The following is a 22,352-nucleotide window of genomic DNA, read 5'->3' on the forward strand; positions in this document are numbered from 1 at the left end:
GTTTGGGAGAATGTCATATGGTCAGATGAAACCAAAATAGAAGTTTTTGGTAAAAACTCAACTCGTCGTGTTTGGAGGACAAAGAATGCTGAGTTGCATCCAAAGAACACCATACCTACTGTGAAGCATGGGGGTGGAAACATCATGCTTTGGGGCTGTTTTTCTGCAAAGGGACCAGGACGACTGATCCGTGTAAAGGAAAGAATGAATGGGGCCATGTATCGTGAGATTTTGAGTGAAAACCTCCTTCCATCAGCAAGGGCATTGAAGATGAAACGTGGCTGGGTCTTTCAGCATGACAATGATCCCAAACACACCGCCCCGGCAACGAAGGAGTGGCTTCGTAAGAAGCATTTCAAGGTCCTGGAGTGGCCTAGCCAGTCTCCAGATCTCAACCCCATAGAACATCTTTGGAGGGAGTTGAAATTCTGTGTTGCCCAGCGACAGCCCCAAAACATCACTGCTCTAGAGATCTGCATGGAGGAATGGGCCAAAATACCAGCAACAGTGTGTGAAAACCTTGTGAAGACTTACAGAAAACGTTTGACCTGTGTCATTGCCAACAAAGGGTATATAACAAAGTATTGAGAAACTTTTGTTATTGACCAAATACTTATTTTCCACCATAATTTGCAAAGAAAGTCATAAAAAATCCTACAATGTGATTTTCTGGAATTCTGGGATTTTTTTCCCTCAATTTGTCTGTCATAGTTGACGTGTACCTATGATGAAAATTACAGGCCACTCATCTTTTTAAGTGGGAGAACTTGCACAATTGGTGGCTGACTAAATACTTTTTTCTAAATCTATCTACATTGACTTTATTCCACATTGGATTTATTTATTTCATTATTCTCACCCATCTACACACAGTACCCCATAATGACAAAGTGAAAACATGTTTTTAGACATTTTAGCAAATGTATTGAAAATGAAACATAGAAATATCTCATATACATAAGTATTCACCACCCATGAGTCAATACTTTGTAGAATCACCTGTGGCAGTGATTACAGCTGTGAGTCTTTCTGGCTAAGTCTCTAAGAGCTTTGCACACCTGGATTGTACAATATTTGCACATGATTTATTTTTTAATTCTTCAAGATCTGTCAAGTTGGTTGTAGACAGCCATTTTAAGTCTTGCCATAGATTTTCAAGCCGATTTAAGTCCAAACTGTAACTAGCCCACTCAGTTAAAAAGAGACAGAATACAGCTATAAGCACAGGCAAAATCCTAGAGGAAAACCTGGTTCAGTTTGCTTTCCAACAGACACTGGGAGACAAATTCACCTTTCAGCAGGACAATTACCTAAAACGAAGGCCAAATATATATATACTGGAGTTGGTTACCAAGACGACATTGAAAATAGACAAAATATCATAATTCCACTTTGACATTATGGGGTATTGTGTGTAAGCCAGTGATACAACATCTCAATTAAATCCCATTTAAAATTCAGGCTGTAACAACAAAATGTGCAAAAAGTCAAGGGCTGTGAAATACTTTCTGCAGGCAGGCAGGCAGGCTCTCTCTCTCTCTCTCTCTCGGGTATGAAGGAGAGCCGAAGAGGAGTTGATGTAGGACTGGAAAGTCTGTCGATGTCCCTGAAAGGCTTCAGTGTTTTTGTATTTGTGTGCGTTTCTCTCATCCAATCTTGAGAAAGCCACCCTCCACTCCTTCCCTATCGGTCTGGTATGAGCTGGTTTTTTAATTGGACCAGGAATCATAAATTGAGAGCACAAATCATTATCTTCCAATCCACAAATCGTGTTTTCTTCCTCCAGGGCGAAGTCACATTGTTTGAAGCCGGCCATCAAGATGAAAACTGTTGTTTACTTTGGTGGCAGTTCGTGGTAATTGTCTTTGGGCAATTACCATGACATTTCATCCTGTTCCGAGGCCTGAGTCCCTTAAAATTCCAAATTCCTGTGTCGGCAGAGTTGGAACATTGGAGCATTGGTATTAAAGAATGTGGTGTCTCCATTGTCGAGAGCCAAGCTGGCTGGACTCATTAGGACAGTTCCAGTAATGGGAGGAATCCCAGGCCACAATGAAGCCAAATACCTGATGGCTACCAATCATGCCCTGTCTAGGTCCCTCCTTCCTTCAGTTCACCATGGGAAAATGGTGTCTTCACATCTTCTGTTTCAAGGCCAGTTAGTCGTCATGGGGATACTAATTAATAGAGTTGATTCGATTTATATCCTTTCCGTTTACAGTCGACAAGACTAAAAATATGCAAAATGCACAGTTACATTTAGAGACAACTTTAAATAAAACACAAGATACTACGTTTAATTAAAAAAGGTCCTAGCTTACAAGAAATGACAGTTTAAAGTCACATTCAGTTGGCTCTGAGGAGGGAAGTTCACAACATCATGTCCCATGCAGACCAGGACTGGAGGTTATTGATTCTCTCTGTCTCTCTCTGTCTCTCTGTCTCTCTGTCTCTCTCTCTCTCTCTCTCTCATCATAATAATACTAATGCCATTTAGCAGACTCTTTTATCCAAAGCATACGTTTTTAGTTTTACTGTACATATGGGTTGCCTCAGCGGGAATCAAACCCACGACCCGTGACATTGCAAGCGCCATGCTCTACCGACTGAGCCACACAAGACCACAAAAATGATATTTCTGTCAGGGTTCCTTGGGTCAGAACTATAGAGATGATGGGTGAGGTAAAGTGTCCAAAACAGGACTCACAAATCATTCATTACCAGATCATTTAAAATGGCACATTCCATTGAGTGTCTCCCAATTAGACGCGCCGACACAGCACTTTGATGGTCAGCATGTTGTTGAACTCTTGTTGGGGGATGCCTTTTGATCACCACAACAAAAGGGCAAGCTGCTTGAATAAGGGGACCGACTGTCTTTTGTGAAGTGTGTGTGTGTGAGTCTTTTTTTTCTCAGCTAGTTTTTTTGGGATTTGCTGGTTGGTGACATGCCTCCCTCCGCCTGGCTCCTTATAGTACCGGACCGGGGAGGGTTAGGGTTAGGGAGCTAGGAATTCTAGCATAGTCGAATGGTACGGACATCTCCGAGAGAGACCGCGAACACGGCGCACTCCCTTTAAACACGGTCTTATGACTGAGAACCCGCTCAATCAGCTGGCTAAGCAAGGAGCAGACAGGAGTAGCCTACAAAACACCGGGACAGGAGAGGTGAGAGGAACATCGGCGCAAACAAGCTCTCTAGCGATAGCGTACTTTTGTGGACATCGGATATTTGGAGGCAACTGCCTGGAATTGGAGCGGAAAACCGAAATAATTGTAGCCTTTCTCTGTACCCGTCTTCCGGGTAAGTTTCTTGCAGGTGAATTTGTCATGTTTAGGGCCATGCGCAATTATAAACACACCCATAACTGAGATGGGTTTTAACTTTTAAATTATTTCAGAGAATTAAAGTTTCCTATTTGTTGTCTTCTATGGTTTTCCATTAGCTTGGGCTCATTAAAATGTGGATGGAATGTATCGGCTACAATAGATACAAGTTATGTCCGCTTGGGAAGGAACATTTGCATAGGCTGATATGTCAGTCGTGATCATTACAGGTTACATATATTTATGGATTTATAATGATTTATCAGAACTTTTTTTACTTAAAAAAAAAACAATTTAATCTATTTTAAAATAAGGCTGTAAGGCAACAAAATGTGGAATAAGTCAAGAGGTCTGAATACTTTCCGAATGTACTGTACGTATACAAAAGTATGTGGACACCCCTTCAAATGAGTGGATTTGGCTATTTTAGCCACACCCGTTGCGACAGGTGAATAAAATCGAGCACACAGCCGTGCAATCTCCATAGACAAACACACAGCCATGCAATCTCCATAGACAAACACACAACCATGCAATCTCCATAGACAAACACACAGCCATGCAATCTCCATAGACAAACACACAGCCATGCAATCTCCATAGACAAACATTCACAGTAGAATGACCCTACTGAGGAGCTCACCTTTCCACAAGCCTAAGATCACCACGCGCAATGCCAAGCGTCGGCTGGAGTGGTGTTAAGCTTGCCGCCGCCATTGGACTCTGGAGCAGTGAAATGCTTTCTCTAGAGTGATGAATCACGCTTCACCATCTGCCCCAATGCATAGTGCCAACTGTTAAGTTTGGTGGAGGAGGAATAATGGTCTGGGGCTATTTTTCATGGTTCGGGCTAGGCCCCTTAGTTCCAGTGAAGGGAAATCTTAACGCTACAGCATACAATGACATTCTAGACGATTCTGTGCATCCAACTTTGTGGCAACAGTTTGGGGAAAGCCCTTTCCTGTTTCAGCATGTTAATGCCCCTGTGCACAAAGCGAGGTCCATACAGAAATGGTTTGTCGAGATCGGTGTGGAAGAACTTGACTGGCCTGCACAGAGCCCTAAACCTCAACTCCATCGAACAACTTTGGGATGAATTGGAACGTCAACTGCGAGCCAGGCCTAATCGATCGCCCAACATCAATGCCTGACCTCACTAATGCGCTTGTGGCTGAATGGAAGCAAGTCCCCGCAGCAATGTTCCAACATCTAGTGGAAAACCTTCCCAGAAGTGTGGAGGCTGTTATAGCAGCAAAGGAAGGGACCAACTGATTTTGGAATGAGATGCTCGACGAGCAGGTTTCCACATACTTTTGGTAATGTAGTGTACGTATGTACGTATGTATCTATGTATATATACAGTGCAGCTTGAAAGTATGTGAACCCTACAGGGCTGGTCATTATTTTGCTATAAAATATTAAAATAAACATATCAAAACCTTATCTAAAAGACCAATTCGTAATAAAATACATTCCAAGTAAATGACAGAAACAAAAAATATATATATATTCATTGTTTATTTAACAGAAACTCAGATTTGATGTGTGCAACAATATGTGAACCCTTTCAGTCAATAGCTTGTGGCACCTCCATTAGCAGCGGTAACTTGGACTAAACGTCTCTTATAGCCAGTAATCAGTCTCTGTTTTGAGGGATTTTTGCCCACTCCTCCTTACAGAACTCAGCCAATTGAGTGAGGTTTGAGGGGTGTCTGGCATGAACTGCCCGCTTCAGGTCCTGCCACAGCATCTCGATTGGATTCAGGTCAGGACTTTGACTTGGCCAATCCAAAAACACAAATCTTCTTTCTCCTGAGCCATTCTTTGGTAGATTTGCTTGAATGCTTTGGGTCGTTGTCTTGTTGGAAGACTCATTTTTCGGCCCAGCTTTAGCTCCTTGACTGATGGCCTGACGTTCTGTTCAAGAATCTCCTGGTATACCTCAGAATTCATGGTTCCCTTAATGATGTGGAGTCGTCCAGGTCCAGAAGAGGAAAAGCAGCCCAGATCTTGACATTACCACCACCATGCTTGACTGTTGGGATAAGGTTATTTTGGTGGTAGGCAGCGTTGGGTTTTCACCAAACATAGCGGTGTTGATTGTGACCAAAAAGGTCAATTTTGGACTCATCGGTTCAGAGAATGAACTTCCAGAAACCTTCAGGTTTGTCCCGGTGGTCTCTGGCAAAGTTAAGACGGGCAGTTTGGTTCTTTTTCTGACAGCAGATGCTTCTTCCTAGCAACCCTCCAATGAATGGCATTTCAATTCAGCGTTCTTCTTGTTGTTGACGCAAGCACAGTTACCCGAGATGCAGCAAGGGAGGTCCGCAAATATCTAGGCGTTATGTTTGGGTTGGCTTTTACCCGATTTATTATTGTTCTTGTGGCTCTTGGGGATATTTTGGAAGGGCGTCCACTTCTAGGCCGAGTTGCTGTCATGTTAAATGCTCTCCGTTTGTACATTATTTGCCTCACAGTGGACTGATGGAGCTCAAATCTATTAGAGATGATTTTATAGCCTTCCCCAGACTGATGTCCTCTCACTACCCTCGTCCTGATGTCCTCTCACTACCCTCGTCCTGATGTCCTCTCCCTACCCTCGTCCTGATGTCCTCTCACTACCATCGTCCTGATGTCTTCTCCCTACCCTCGTCCTGATGTCCTCTCCCTACCCTCGTCCTGATGTCCTCTCACTACCCTCGTCCTGATGTCCTCTGAGATCCCCAGACTGATGTCCTCTCACTACCCTCGTCCTGATGTGCTCTCACTACCCTCGTCCTGATGTCCTCTCACTACCCTCGTCCTGATGTCCTCTGAGATCCCCAGACTGATGTGCTCTCAATACCCTCGTCCTGGTGTCCTCTGAGATCCCCAGACTGATGTGCATCTTCCTACCCTCGTCCTGATGTCCTCTGAGATCCCCAGACTGATGTGCTCTACCTACCCTCATCCTGATGTCCTCTCACTACCCTCGTCCTGATGTGCTCTCCCTACCCTCGTCCTGATGTCCTCTCACTACCCTCGTCCTGATGTCCTCTCACTACCCTCGTCCTGATGTCCTCTGAGATCCCCAGACTGATGTCCTCTCACTACCCTCGTCCTGATGTGCTCGCACTACCCTCGTCCTGATGTCCTCTCACTACCCTCGTCCTGATGTCCTCTCACTACCCTCGTCCTGATGTCCTCTGAGATCCCCAGACTGATGTGCTCTCACTACCCTCGTCCTGGTGTCCTCTGAGATCCCCAGACTGATGTGCTCTCACTACCCTCGTCCTGATGTCCTCTGAGATCCCCAGACTGATGTCCTCTCACTACCCTCGTCCTGATGTCCTCTCACTACCCTCGTCCTGATGTCCTCTCACTACCCTCGTCCTGATGTCCTCTGAGATCCCCAGACTGATGTGCTCTCACTACCCTCGTCCTGATGTCCTCTCACTACCCTCGTCCTGATGTCCTCTGAGATCCCCAGACTGATGTCCTCTCACTACCCTCGTCCTGATGTGCTCTCACTACCCTCGTCCTGATGTCCTCTCACTACCCTCGTCCTGATGTCCTCTCACTACCCTCGTCCTGATGTGCTCTCACTACCCTCGTCCTGATGTGCTCTCACTACCCTCGTCCTGATGTCCTCTCACTACCCTCGTCCTGATGTGCTCTCACTACCCTCGTCCTGATGTCCTCTCACTACCCTCGTCCTGATGTGCTCTCACTACCCTCGTCCTGATGTCCTCTCACTACCCTCGTCCTGATGTCCTCTCACTACCCTCGTCCTGATGTCCTCTGAGATCCCCAGACTGATGTCCTCTCACTACCCTCGTCCTGATGTGCTCTCACTACCCTCGTCCTGATGTCCTCTCACTACCCTCGTCCTGATGTCCTCTCACTACCCTCGTCCTGATGTCCTCTCACTACCCTCGTCCTGATGTCCTCTCACTACCCTCGTCCTGATGTCCTCTCACTACCCTCGTCCTGATGTCCTCTGAGATCCCCAGACTGATGTGCTCTCACTACCGTCGTCCTGATGTCCTCTGAGATCCCCAGACTGATGTGCTCTCACTACCCTCGTCCTGATGTCCTCTGAGATCTCCTTTCCTCTCGGCATGGTGTGCTTTGCATTCACCTGGATGGGTAACACCAAACTGACCAGGTTTCTTATCTCTGTTTATCAGTGTCCCGACAAAACTCTTTCCTAATGATCTCGCCCTTTGATTTCATGGTTAAAAAAACCGGAAAGAATCTGTAATTGCACAAGGGGTTCACGTCCTTTCAAGCAGTACTGTATATATTATACTGTATAACAACATTAACTCAATGTGGTGCATGCAATTTCCCGGCTACAAAATAGGATGAACTAATTATTGGTTCAAGAGGTCTACATTTGCTGCAGGTCAACATTGCTCTTTAATTGATTTAATTGAATGGGGTTGACAGTGGCCCAATATGATACTTGGCCTTCTATGGAAAGGGCAGGCACGTGTGGGGGCTCAGGATAAGAGAGAGTCAGGCAGTAACTGAACAAGTGTTTCACAATGAAAAGTTATTCCATGATTCCATCAAAAACCGATTCGTAACCTCCCGAGTGGCGCAGTGGTCTAAGGCGCTGCATCGCAGTGCTAGCTGTGCCACTAGAGATCCTGGTTCGAATCCAGGCTCTGTCGTAGCCTGCCGCGACCGGGAGACCCATGGGGGCGGCGCACAATTGGCCCGGCGTCGTCCAGGGTAGGGGAGGGAATGGCCAGCAGGGATGTAGCTCAGTTGGTAGAGCATGGCGTTTTGCAACGCCAGGGTTGTGGGTTCGATTCCCACAGGGGCCAGTATGAAAAAATAAAAATAAATAATGTATGCACTCACTAACTGTAAGTCGCTCTGGATAAGAGCGTCTGCTAAATGACTAAAATGTAATGAATGTATCTTACTTGATATCATCAGGGGCAACAATGGAAAGAAGCCATTGGCTTTATTGTGCTCTCCCCGTCATAACGCTACTGAGGATATGTTTGGTTTTTAAACTGGCAAATGAAATAAATAAATCAGTCAATGTATTGAAACAACACAATAGGCCTCTATACGCATTGTTATAAAGTCATAACATCACAAACACTTCTTTGCAGTGACCCCATCTCTGTGGACCCGCCCCCTCTGACATCATCATCTCTATATATTACCTTTGACCCTGCACCGCGAAGGCCATGCGTCGCCTGTCGATCACCTCACTGTTCGTCTGCTTCTGGTTGGTGGAGAGGGGTCAGTGTGACGCTAGCCTTCAGGACACCATGGGAGAGCTGCACACAGAGTTCGCCGTCAGCCTCTACAAAGCGCTCAAAGAGACCGAGAACAACTCCAACCTGATCGTGTCGCCGGTGAGCGTCTCGCTGTCCTTGGGACTTCTGCAGCTGGGCGCCCGTGGCAACACGCTGGCACAACTGGAGGCTTCACTGGGATATGACCTCAACGGTAAGAACCCCACCAGCAGTTACAGCCTATGACCCCGGCCGGAACACATGTATACCAGGGTCGGCATGGGTTCGAATCCGGCACACTGTCCTTTCACTCACCCTCGCCTATGTTCCCCATCTTTCACAATGTACTATATTTTCACACAAAAAAAATCTTATAAAGGAGTGAGACTGCCCCAGACCCCAAAGATATATATATATATTTTAAAAAGAACCCACCACCAAGCAGGGCTAAGAGTTCAAAAGGCATCCAGAGGAGTGCAGCAGGTTACTGGGTGGTCAGGTTACTGGGTGGTCAGGTTACTGGGTGGTCAGACTGCTGGGTGGTCAGACTGCTGGGTGGTCAGGTTACTGGGTGGTCAGATTACTGGGTGGTCAGGTTACTGGGTGGTCAGGTTACTGGGTGGTCAGACTACTGGGTGGTCAGGTTACTGGGTGGTCAGATTACTGGGTGGTCAGGTTACTGGGTGGTCAGGTTGCTGGGTGGTCAGACTACTGGGTGGTCAGGTTACTGGGTGGTCAGGTTGCTGGGTGGTCAGGGTACTGGGTGGTCAGGGTACTGGGTGGTCAGGTTACTGGGTGGTCAGACTACTGGGTGGTCAGGTTGCTGGGTGGTCAGGTTGCTGGGTGGTCAGGTTACTGGGTGGTCAGGTTACTGGGTGTGCAGGCTTGCGTTCAAAGCCCATCACCAACACACCTTGTTCAACCAATCAAGGTCTTGATGAGAAGTCGATTCTAAAGCAATTTTAGTGCTGGGGTGGAACAAAAGCCTGCATTTGATTTGCATACCCCTATAACTCTCCAGGCCCAGTCAGTGGGGGTGGGGGCCACAGCTGTTGAGTGCTGGTATAACATGCTGTGCTGGTACAAAGACTGAACACTGTAAGTAGCATCTACTAAGTGTTGGTTTATTTTGCTCTCCATTACTGTTTGTTCAAGTGTTTCTGTGTGTTCATACCATTCCCTTAAACTGATGCTGGGCTGCACCGCTGGTACGGGGTCCTGTGGGCCGGCTGGTACGGGGTCCTGTGGGCCGGTTGGTACGGAGTCCTGTGGGCCGGCTGGTACGGGGTCCTGTGGGCCGGCTGGTACGGGGTCCTGTGGGCCGGTTGGTACGGGGTCCTGTGGGCCGGTTGGTACGGGGTCCTGTGGGTCGGCTGGTACGGGGTCCTGTGGGCCGGCTGGTACGGGGTCCTGTGGGCCGGCTGGTACGGGGTCCTGTGGGCCGGTTGGTACGGGGTCCTGTGGGCTGGCTGGTACATGGTCCTGTGGGCCAGATGGTACGGGGTCCTGTGGGCCGGTTGGTACGGGGTCCTGTGGGCCGGTTGGTACGTGGTCCTGTGGGCCAGATGGTACGGGGTCCTGTGGGCCGGTTGGTACGGGCTCCTGTGGGCCGGTTGGTACGGGCTCCTGTGGGCCAGTTGGTACGGTGTCCTGTGGGCCGGCTGGTACGGGGTCCTGTGGGCCGGCTGGTACGGGGTCCTGTGGGCCGGCTGGTACGGGGTCCTGTGGGCCGGCTGGTACGGGGTCCTGTGGGCCAGCTGGTACGGGGTCCTGTGGGCCGGCTGGTACGGGGTCCTGTGGGCCGGCTGGTACGGGGTCCTGTGGGCCGGCTGGTACGGGGTCCTGTGGGCCGGTTGGAACGGGGTCCTGTGGGCCGGTTGGTACGGGGTCCTGTGGGCCGGTTGGTACGGGGTCCTGTGGGCCGGTTGGTACGGGGTCCTGTGGGGGTCCTGTGGGCCGGTTAGTACGGGGACCTGTGGGCCGGCTGGTACGGGCTCCTGTGGGCCGGTTGGTACGGGGTCCTGTGGGCCGGCTGGTATGGGGTCCTGTGGGCCGGCTGGTACGGGGTCCTGTGGGTATGGGGTCCTGTGGGCCGGTTGTTACGGGCTCCTGTGGGCCGGTTGGTACGGGGTCCTGTGGGCCGGCTGGTATGGGGTCCTGTGGGCCGGCTGGTACGGGGTCCTGTGGGCCTGTTGTCCAGGCAGGGCAGGGCAGGGTAGAGTGGTGTCTGGAGCCCTAATGCCTGCCCCTGCTCTATAATCTGATTATTCAGAGGGTAATACTGAGACTCTGGGGTCGAAAGGCCACTGTGTTACACTGCATGGTGAAAGCAGACACTAGCCAAGAGTTCAGAAGGTACTCAAGACATGTAGAGAAGGACGTACAGGGACATAAACATATTCTCTTGATTTATAAGCATACTTGATAGAGAAAAGGTGCAGGTGCATGGTGTCAGAGTGAAGAAAGCCAAGGGTGCTATCCATGTGGTATGGACCTAGTAACTCAAACTGGCCTAAAGGCAGAGCTGGATTATATGGGTTGGCCAACCTCTGGTGTCTTTTTCACTCATGTTTTGGAATACATAGTTTCCACATGATGTTTTATGATGTTTTGGAATACATACAGTTTCCATTTGGTTTTTCACTATCTGGCCAAGTTGCAAAGTTGGAAGCCCCACCCATTTCTACAATTTATCTTCTTACAATCTGATTTTAAATCTAACCCTAACCACACTGCTAACCTTATGCCTAACCCTAACCACACTGCTAACCTTATGCCTAACCCTAACCTTAAATGAAGACCAAAAATCTCATCTAGTGGGAACCTTTCCATTTGGCCTAGCCACTGATCCCACTTCCTGTCTCTCCAGACATGCAAGTGCAGGACTTCCTGTTGCGGTCGCAGGGGGACGTGGGTAACTCCAGTCAAGGGGTGCGGCTCCAGCAGGCATGCGCCCTATTCATCCAGACTGGCGTCCAGATCCTTCCTGCTTTTACCCAGCATGCAGCATCCCTGAGCAACAGCAGTCTGGTCCGAGCCAACTTCAGTCAGCCCAACCACACCCACAGCCAGCTGGAACAGTGGGGACGCAACCATGGCACCGGTGAGCCGCTCCAGTCCGTTGGCAGCGGGGAGCTGTTTGGGTCTGGCGAGGCCCAGGGAGAGACCTCGTGGTGGGGCAAGCGGCTGCAGATGGCCCTGGTCAACACAGTGAACTTCCGGGGAGTGTGGCAGAAACAGTTCCTCTTCACTGACACCCAGAACCTTCCCTTCACCCTGTCGGACGGCAGCACCATCAAGGTGCCCATGATGTACCAGGCCACAGAGGTCAACTTTGGTAAGTAGTAGTATATTTTAAAAGGGACCATGTGCAATTAAAAGCACATTTCAGACGGTGAAATATGTTTGCACAAAAGTTCATTTTTCAACCGCAGTCCGTAGTGAGAACAGAGAAGAGCAATAGTTTTCTGTCTGTCCTTTTTTTGCTGTAAGTTCATCCCTTACATACTTATCGGTTCAACACTTACTAACTTATCGGTTCAGCCCTCACTAACTTATCGGTTCAGCCCTCACTAACTTATCGGTTCAGCCCTCTAACTTATCGGTTCAGCCCTCTAACTTATCGGTTCAGCCCTCTAACTTATCGGTTCAGCCCTCTAACTTATCGGTTCAGCCCTCTAACTTATCGGTTCAGCCCTCTAACTTATCGGTTCAGCCCTCTAACTTATCGGTTCAGCCCTCTAACTTATCGGTTCAGCCCTCTAACTTATCGGTTCAGCCCTCTAACTTATCGGTTCAGCCCTCTAACTTATCGGTTCAGCCCTCTAACTTATCGGTTCAGCCCTCTAACTTACCGGTTCAGCCCTCACTAACTTATCGGTTCAGCCCTCTAACTTATCGGTTCAGCCCTCTAACTTATCGGTTCAGCCCTCTAACTTATCGGTTCAGCCCACTAACTTATCGGTTCAGCCCTCTAACTCATCGGTTCAGCCCTCTAACTTATCGGTTCAGCCCTCTAACTTATCGGTTCAGCCCTCTAACTTATCGGTTCAGCCCTCTAACTTATCGGTTCAGCCCTCTAACTTATCGGTTCAGCCCTCTAACTTATCGGTTCAGCCCTCTAACTTATCGGTTCAGCCCTCTAACTTATCGGTTCAGCCCTCTAACTTATCGGTTCAGCCCTCTAACTTATCGGTTCAGCCCTCTAACTTACCGGTTCAGCCCTCACTAACTTATCGGTTCAGCCCTCTAACTTATCGGTTCAGCCCTCTAACTTATCGGTTCAGCCCTCTAACTTATCGGTTCAGCCCACTAACTTATCGGTTCAGCCCTCTAACTCATCGGTTCAGCCCTCTAACTTATCGGTTCAGCCCTCTAACTTATCGGTTCAGCCCTCTAACTTATCGGTTCAGCCCTCTAACTTATCGGTTCAGCCCTCTAACTTATCGGTTCAGCCCTCTAACTTATCGGTTCAGCCCTCACTAACTTACCGGTTCAGCCCTCACTAACTTATCGGTTCAGCCCTCACTAACTTATCGGTTCAACCCTCACTAACTTATCGGTTCAGCCCTCACTAACTTATCGGTTCCGCCCTCACTAACTTATTGGTTCAGCCCTCACTAACTTATCGGTTCATCCCTTACATACTTATCGGTTCAACACTCACTAACTTATCGGTTCAGCCCTCTAACTTACCGGTTCAGCCCTCACTAACTTATCGGTTCAGCCCTCTAACTTATCGGTTCAGCCCTCTAACTTATCGGTTCAGCCCTCTAACTTATCGGTTCAGCCCTCTAACTTATCGGTTCAGCCCTCTAACTTATCGGTTCAGCCCTCTAACTTACCGGTTCAGCCCTCTAACTTATCGGTTCAGCCCTCTAACTTATCGGTTCAGCCCTCTAACTTATCGGTTCAGCCCTCTAACTTATCGGTTCAGCCCACTAACTTATCGGTTCAGCCCTCTAACTTATCGGTTCAGCCCTCTAACTTATCGGTTCAGCCCTCTAACTTATCGGTTCAGCCCTCTAACTTACCGGTTCAGCCCTCACTAACTTATCGGTTCAGCCCTCTAACTTATCGGTTCAGCCCTCTAACTTATCGGTTCAGCCCTCTAACTTATCGGTTCAGCCCTCTAACTTATCGGTTCAGCCCTCTAACTCATCGGTTCAGCCCTCTAACTTATCGGTTCAGCCCACTAACTTATCGGTTCAGCCCTCTAACTTATCGGTTCAGCCCTCTAACTTATCGGTTCAGCCCTCTAACTTATCGGTTCAGCCCTCTAACTTATCGGTTCAGCCCTCACTAACTTATCGGTTCAGCCCTCACTAACTTATCGGTTCAACCCTCACTAACTTATCGGTTCAACCCTCACTAACTTATCGGTTCCGCCCTCACTAACTTATTGGTTCAGCCCTCACTAACTTATCGGTTCATCCCTTACATACTTATCGGTTCAACACTCACTAACTTATCAGTTCATCCCTTACATACTTATCGGTTCAAGCCTCACTAACTTATCAGTTCAGCCCTCACTAACTTACCGGTTCAGCCCTTACATACTTATCGATTCAAGCCTCACTAACTTATCGGTTCAGCCCTTACATACTTATCGGTTCAGCCCTCACTAATTTATCGGTTCAGCCCTCACTAACTTATCGGTTCAAGCCTCACTAACTTATCGGTTCAGCCCTCGCTAACTTATCGGTTCAACCCTCACTAACTTATCGGTTCAGCCCTCACTAACTTATCGGTTCAGCCCTCACTAACTTATCGGTTCAACCCTCACTAACTTATCGGTTCAACCCTCACTAACTTATCGGTTCAGCCCTCACTAACTTATCGGTTCATCCCTTACATACTTATCGGTTCAACACTCACTAACTTATCAGTTCATCCCTTACATACTTATCGGTTCAAGCCTCACTAACTTATCAGTTCAGCCCTCACTAACTTACCGGTTCAGCCCTTACATACTTATCGATTCAAGCCTCACTAACTTATCGGTTCAGCCCTCACTAATTTATCGGTTCAGCCCTCACTAACTTATCGGTTCAAGCCTCACTAACTTATCGGTTCAAGCCTCACTAACTTATCGGTTCAGCCCTCACTAACTTATCGGTTCAAGCCTCACTAACTTATCGGTTCAAGCCTCACTAACTTATCGGTTCAAGCCTCACTAACTTATCGGTTCAGCCCTCACTAACTTATCGGTTCATCCCTTACTTATCGGTTCGTCCCTTGCTTACTTATCGTTTCGTTCCTTGCTTACTTATTGGTTCTTCCCTTGCTTATTTATCAGTTCAACCCTCACTAACGTATCGGTTCGTCCCTTGCTTACTTATCGTTTTGTCCCTTGCTTACTTATTGGTTCTTCCCTTGCTTATTTATCAGTTCCCCTTACTTATTTATCGGTTCATCACTTACTTTTCAATTAATCACTTACATACAGTCAAATCAAATCATCAAGCACAAAACAACAGTTTGAGTTTTGATTCGTAGTATAGTAATTAAGATAATTCGACATATTACAAGACATTGTAAAGTATTAATGTTTAGTGCTTCTATATCTGCATTGCTTGATCTTTGGGGTTTCAGGCTGGGTATCTGTAAAGCACTGTGACAACTGCTGATGTAAAAAGGGCTATATAAAATAAATGTGCTTGATTGATTATATCCTGTGGTCTTATTTAAACTGTCCCTCCGTTGGTTTCCCCTCTATGTGCAGGTCAGTTCCGCACCCTGTCAGACCAGCGCTACACGGTCTTGGAGCTGCCGTACCTGGGCCGCGTCCTCAGTCTTCTGGTGGCTCTGCCCAGTGACAGGAAGACACCTCTGTTCTCGCTGGAATCCCAGATAACCCCCCGCGCTGTGGCCACCTGGGACACTGGCCTCCGCAGAACCAAGATGGATGTTTTCCTCCCCAGGTACACATTGATCTCAATTTGTATTTATTTGAACTTTTGTTATACCAGGGTAGTCGCGTTGATATATATATATATATATATCTTAGCCCAAAGTGTCCTAACCTCCATGGTGTCTGATCTACTGGCCAAACAGGTGAATGGTAGCGTAATGGACTGGCTTTTACTTACAGGTTTAAAATGCAGAACAAGTTCAACCTGAGGTCGGTTCTGCCGTCAATGGGGGTCAGTGACGCCTTCAACCCAATGGCAGCAGACTTCACTGGCATCTCAGGTGCAGTACACTCACTCAACTGCCTTATTCTGGTTTTATATGAGATCCATTAGGCTGGTCCTAGATCAGTTTGTGCTTTTGCCTACTCCATTGTCATGCCAATGTTTTGCATGACAATTCCATAAGGTGTTGGCTCGAGGGCAGCAACAGACTGGCACCCAGGCTAGAGATCCATGTCATCCTCAGTACTTCGCACCCAGGCTAGAGAGCCATGTCATCCTCAGTACTCTGCACCCAGGCTAGAGAGCCATGTCATCCTCAGTACTTCGCACCCAGGCTAGAGATCCATGTCATCCTCAGTACTCTGCACCCAGGCTAGAGAGCCATGTCATCCTCAGTACTCTGCACCCAGGCTAGAGAGCCATGTCATCCTCAGTACTCTGCACCCAGGCTAGAGAGCCATGTCATCCTCAGTACTCTGCACCCAGGCTAGAGATCCATGTCATCCTCAGTACTCCGCACCCAGGCTAGAGATCCATGTCATCCTCAGTACTCCGCACCCAGGCTAGAGATCCATGTCATCCTCAGTACTCTGCACCCAGGCTAGAGATCCATGTCATCCTCAGTACTCTGCACCCAGGCTAGAGATCCAAGTCATCCTCAGTACTCTGCACCCAGGCTAGAGATCCATGTCATCCTCAGTACTCCGCACCCAGGCTAGAGAGCCATGTCATCCTCAGTACTCTGCACCCAGGCTAGAGATCCATGTCATCCTCAGTACTCCGCACCCAGGCTAGAGATCCATGTCATCCTCAGTACTCTGCACCCAGGCTAGAGATCCAAGTCATCCTCAGTACTCTACACCCAGGCTAGAGATCCATGTCATCCTCAGTACTCTGCACCCAGGCTAGAGAGCCATGTCATCCTCAGTACTCTGCACCCAGGCTAGAGATCCATGTCATCCTCAGTACTCCGCACCCAGGCTAGAGATCCATGTCATCCTCAGTACTCTGCACCCAGGCTAGAGATCCAAGTCATCCTCAGTACTCTGCACCCAGGCTAGAGATCCATGTCATCCTCAGTACTCCGCACCCAGGCTAGAGATCCAAGTCATCCTCAGTAGCAGATGACTGTCCAGTACTTACAGCATTGTGTTGTTCTCTCTCCACAGCGGAGGAGGGCCTGTACGTGTCCGATGCCTTTCATGAGGCCAGGATAGAGGTAACAGAGGATGGGACCAAGGCCGCTGCGGCCACAGCTATGGTGCTACTCAAACGCTCCCGCGCTCCCGTCTTCAAAGCAGACCGACCTTTCTTCTTCCTCTTGCGACAAGTCAGCACAGGTAGGCCTACAATACAAACATTAACAGATAGCTAACATTATGCGTGATCACTTTAATAGTCATCACTGATGTCATGGCACTATTTTGGCGTTTTATTGCCGTTACAGCATCACCTTGTTAGTTTGGTCTTCTATTCATCATCCCTCTTTCTTGTCTCTCCAGGATCTGTTCTATTCATGGGGCGTGTGGTGAATCCAGCTGAACAGGCACCCTAGGACTCCCTTACCCCCTCCACCACCCTAGGACTCCCTTACCCCCTCCACCACCCTAGGACTCCCTTATCCCACCACCACCCTAGGACTCCCTTACCCCCTCCACCCTAGGACTCCCTTACCCCCCCCCATCACCACCCTAGGACTCCCTTACCCCCTCCACCACCCTAGGACTCCCTTACCCCCACCACCCTAGGACTCCCTTACCCCCCCCACCACCCTAGGACTCCCTTACCACCCCCCCACACCACCCTAGGACTCCCTTACCCCCACCACCCTAGGACTCCCTTACCCTCCCCCCCCACCACCCTAGGACTCCCTTACCCCCACCACCACACCTTCCCGCCCCATACCCTATCTCATATTCAACCTCTACCCAACACACTACCATTCTAAAGATCTAATTTAACTGTCCTGTATATAACAATATGAATATGTACATATGAACAGTGTGTAAATAGTGTTTGTGTTGTCTCTTGGTGTCTTTCCTATATACAACTTTTTAATGTTATATCTTCTGTTGTTCTTGTCTATAACTGTTCTGTACATTTTATGTGGACCCCAGGAAGAGTAGCTGCTGCATGTGCAGTAGCCACTGGGGATCATAATAAAACTAAACTACCCGTATTTATTGGGGACCAACAGGAGGGTCCAGACACTTCAGGAAGAGGGACAATATTTTTGTACATGATTGTAAATAAAATGTTAATACATTGTGTTTTGCACCCAAAGTGTTTTGGTCCTTTATTTCTGCAGCTGTATCATAGGCCTACCACTTCCTGGTTGATGCACTGTGCCACTTCCTGGTTGATGCACTGTGCCACTTCCTGGTTGATGCACTGTGCCACTTCCTGGTTGATGCATGGTCTCAGAGAGGATTCAGAAACTCTCACATCCACCAAATTATTCACTCAAGTGAATAATAAAATAAAATACTCACCTTCTGGATAGATTTTGTATCACCATGTCACATCTCCAAAGGGCAACTTCCTCAACACCGTGTCACATCTCCAATGGGCAACCTCCTCAACACCATGTCACATCTCCAAAGGGCAACCTCCTCAACACCATGTCACATCTCCAAAGGGCAACCTCCTCAACACCATGTCACATCTCCAAAGGGCAACCTCCTCAACACCGTGTCACATCTCCAAAGGGCAACCTCCTCAACACCGTGTCACATCTCCAAAGGGCAACCTCCTCAACACCGTGTCACATCTCCAATGGGCAACCTCCTCAACACCATGTCACATCTCCAAAGGGCAACCTCCTCAACACCATGTCACATCTCCAAAGGGCAACCTCCTCAACACCATGTCACATCTCCAAAGGGCAACCTCCTCAACACCATGTCACATCTCCAAAGGGCAACCTCCTCAACACCGTGTCACATCTCCAAAGGGCAACCTCCTCAACACCATGCAAAGCCTCACATTTCCTTGAAAGAAAGTGAAATACAAAAACGTAATAATGACACTTACTGAACAACTGACGCTTTTATTTACATGGCCATTCAAAATATAAACTTTATTCATGGGAATACAAAAAGGCCTTCCTCCTCTGGGAATTCTCTTTAAATAATTCTCTAGTTATTTACATCTATACAGCGTATTCAAAATACTATTTTGGTAGCGTCCTCTTTACAAAAACAAGTTCGGCGAAGACTTATAATATAATTATTATTAATAATATTTATTATAGACTTACCTCCCTATAAAGGGAGGGCGTATTGGAAAAGTGGGAGAAGAAGGGAGAATATCAAATGCTTTGCGGTAACCTGCACACACACGACAGCCAGCCTGACACCCAGGGCCTGAAGTCTACCTTAAAACGTCCAACGACACTTTAGACATGACAGAGAGGTTTAATTAAGGATCGCAGTAGGTATTACTAGTGGGACTGATGATATTGCTAACCATTACGCTATTGTCCACTTCCTGAGGTGTGTCTACTACCTAGCACAGTGGTTCCCAACCTTTTTTCGGTTACTACTATAACACCGACTGAATTTGGCTCTAACCAGGAGTAACCCTGAAGTACCCCATCATGTGCATTTTACCAGCAGGCCTTCGGTCTCAGTCTTCTCAAGAACCCCACTGTGGATAGGCTAAGTACCCCCAGGGGTCCTGGTTCCCCTGGTTGGGAACCACTGGCCTAGCATATTGAGGTTTCTTGTCCGTTGCATTTTGTAAGAGCATTCAGAGGGTAAACTATTATTATTGGAGTTTGGTTTTTATCTAAAAATCCAGTACTCCTAAGAAAAATCAACACACTTATCTACTCCTTGTAACGTTCCTCAGGTAGAATATACATCTAAAACAGTTTTTCAGACTGACATCTAAACTGTGAAAGACAAGCGCAAAAACTTGCCTCCGAGTTCAGTTTGGTTGTAAAGGTGCAGTACAGTATAGATGCTACTGTCCAGGAAGTCAAGAGGGAAAGAAGGTGGCCAACCCTTTCTATTGGTGAATACAGTAAAGGAGTGGGTCTATTGGTGGAGTGGAGTGCCAATCAGGATTCTCAGGGCATTGAGAAGTGCATGACCAAACAGGGACGTCCCCACATAGCAAAAATACCTCAGAGAGAGAGAGAGAGAGAGAGAGAGAGAGAAAGAGAGAGAGATAACAGAAAGAGAGAGAGAGAGCGAGCGAGAGATAACAGAAAGAGAGAGAGAGCGAGAGATAACAGAAAGAGAGAGCGAGAGATAACAGAAAGAGAGAGAGAGGGCGAGAGAGAGAGAGCGAGCGAGAGAGAGCGAGAGCGAGAGAATTGAGAGAGAGAGAGAGAGAGAGAGAGAGAGAGAGAGAGAGAGAGAGAGAGAGAGAGAGGGATGAATAGAAAGAGAGAGAAAGGAAAGAAGACATTTAAAAGATTCAAATGAGACCAAAAACATCCGTTCCTCCTTCGGCCCTGAAGTTGTTGGGAACTTTGTACAATGGGACCCACTCCCTTAGCGATATCAGTTCACCACACCATCACTGATGAGACAAGACATCACACTGACACAGAGGCAGACAGGCCAACAGCACTGTCTTCTCATTCCTCGGGTTAGTTAGTACACATTATATCCCTCTTCTCTCTCTCTCTGTTGGACTCTTTCTGCCTGGGTGAAAAGTGCAGGCTGAGGGGTGAGGGGTGAAGGGTGAGTGAAGGGGTCAAGGTTGAGGGGGTGAATGGTGAGGGTTAAAAGGGGTGAGAAGGGCACAGATGTCCGTTAGAACCCGTCCTGGTGGTTCATATTTTTGGCCCTGTTGTGGATCTCTTCTAGAAAGTTCTCCAGCTGTTCTATCAACACCCGCTTCTTGAACCTGCGTAGAACAGAACAGAACACGGTCACGGATATAGAAATAGAACAGAACAGAACACGGTCACGGATATAGAAATAGAACAGAACAGAACATGCTCTCGATGGGGCAGCTGTAGAACTTTTTGAGGATCTGGGTACCCATGCCAAATCTTTTCAGTCTCCTGAGGGGGAAAAGGTGTTGTCGTGCCCTCTTCACGACCGTCTTGGTGTGTTTGGACCATAACAGTTTGTTAGTGAAGTGGATGCCAAGGAACTTGAAACTCTCGACCCGCTCCACTACAGCCCATCATTTTCCTGTAGTCCACAATCATCTCCTTTGTCTTGGTCACGTTGAGGGAGAGGTTGTTGTCCTAGCACCACATTGCCAGGTCTCTGACCTCCTCCCTATAGGCTGTCTCATCGTTGACGGTGTTCAGGCCTACCACTGTTGTCGTCGGCAAACTTAATGATGGTGTTGGAGTCGTGCTTGGCCACACAGTCGTGGGTGAACATGGAGTACAGAAGGGGACAAGCACGCACCCCTGAGGGGCCCCCGTGTTGAGGATGAGTGTGGCAGATGTGTTATTGGCTAACCTTACCACCTGGGGGCGGCCCGTCAGGAAGTCCAGGATCCAGTTGCAGAGGTACAGTGAGGGAAAAAAGTATTTGATCCCCTGCTGATTTTGTACGTTTGCCCACTGACAAAGAAATGATCAGTCTATAATTTTAATGGTAGGTTTATTTGAACAGTGAGAGCCAGAATAACAACAAAAAATCCAGAAGAACGCATGTCAAAAATGTTATAAATTGATTTGCATTTTAATGAGGGAAATAAGTATTTGACCCCCTCTCAATCAGAAAGATTTCTGGCTCCCAGGTGTCTTTTATACAGGTAACGAGCTGAGATTAGTAGCACACTCTTAAAGGGAGTGCTCCTAATCTCAGCTTGTTACCTGTATAAAAGACACCTGTCCACAGAAGCAATCAATCAATCAGATTCCAAACTCTCCACCATGGCCAAGACCAAAGAGCTCTCCAAGGATGTCAGGGACAAGATTGTAGACCTACACAAGGCTGGAATGGGCTACAAGACCATCGCCAAGCAGCTTGGTGAGAAGGTGACAACAGTTGGTGTGATTATTTGCAAATGGAAGAAACACAAAATAACTGTCAATCTCCCTCGGCCTGGGGCTCCATGCAAGATCTCACCTCGTGGAGTTGCAATGATCATGAGAACGGTGAGGAATCAGCTCAGAACTACACGGGAGGATCTTGTCAATGATCTCAAGGCAGCTGGGACCATAGTCACCAAGAAAACAATTGGTAACACACTACGCCGTGAAGGACTGAAATCCTGCAGCGCCCGCAAGGTCCCCCTGCTCAAGAAAGCACATATACATGCCCGTCTGAAGTTTGCCAATGAACATCGGAATGATTCAGAGGAGAACTGGTTGAAAGTGTTGTGGTCAGATGAGACCAAAATCGAGCTCTTTGGCATCAACTCAACTCGCCGTGTTTGGAAGAGGAGGAATGCTGCCTATGACCCCAAGAACACCATCCCCACCGTCAAACATGGAGGTGGAAACATTATGCTTTGGGGGTGTTTTTCTGCTTAGGGGACAGGACAACTTCACAGCATCAAAGGGACGATGGACGGGGCCATGTACCGTCAAATCTTGGGTGAGAACCTCCTTCCCTCAGCCAGGGCATTGAAAATGGGTCGTGGATGGGTATTCCAGCATAACAATGACCCAAAACACACGGCCAAGGCAACAAAGGAGTGGCTCAAGAAGAAGCACATTAAGGTCGTG

At 47.9% G+C, this 22,352-nt stretch overlaps 2 protein-coding genes across 3 annotated transcripts in view; one reads left to right on the forward strand and one right to left on the reverse strand.

The window, feature by feature from the left end:
* The first annotated feature begins 3,041 nt into the window (after positions 1-3,041).
* On the forward strand, positions 3,042-17,322 carry LOC121536183 (probable serpin E3). The gene is made up of 7 exons (XM_041843458.2): positions 3,042-3,304; positions 8,439-8,781; positions 11,437-11,904; positions 15,292-15,490; positions 15,661-15,761; positions 16,873-17,043; positions 17,206-17,322. Exons 2-7 carry the CDS (start codon positions 8,517-8,519, stop codon positions 17,256-17,258), a joined length of 1,257 nt encoding a protein of 418 aa, XP_041699392.2. The 5' UTR covers positions 3,042-3,304; positions 8,439-8,516; the 3' UTR covers positions 17,259-17,322.
* A 2,719-nt stretch (positions 17,323-20,041) lies between these two features.
* The window catches only part of LOC121536439 (integrator complex subunit 6-like), a 43,223-nt gene continuing 40,912 nt past the window's right edge, over positions 20,042-22,352 (reverse strand). For both annotated transcript variants that reach the window (XM_045206770.1, XM_041843698.2), the window contains one exon: positions 20,042-20,563. In XM_045206770.1, coding sequence (XP_045062705.1) covers positions 20,470-20,563 — 94 coding nt within the window. In that variant the 3' untranslated portion in view covers positions 20,042-20,469. The remainder of the gene's footprint in view (positions 20,564-22,352) is intronic.

The sequence above is a fragment of the Coregonus clupeaformis genome, chromosome 23 (assembly GCF_020615455.1).
Source record: "Coregonus clupeaformis isolate EN_2021a chromosome 23, ASM2061545v1, whole genome shotgun sequence".
Classification (NCBI taxonomy): Eukaryota; Metazoa; Chordata; class Actinopteri; order Salmoniformes; family Salmonidae; genus Coregonus; species Coregonus clupeaformis.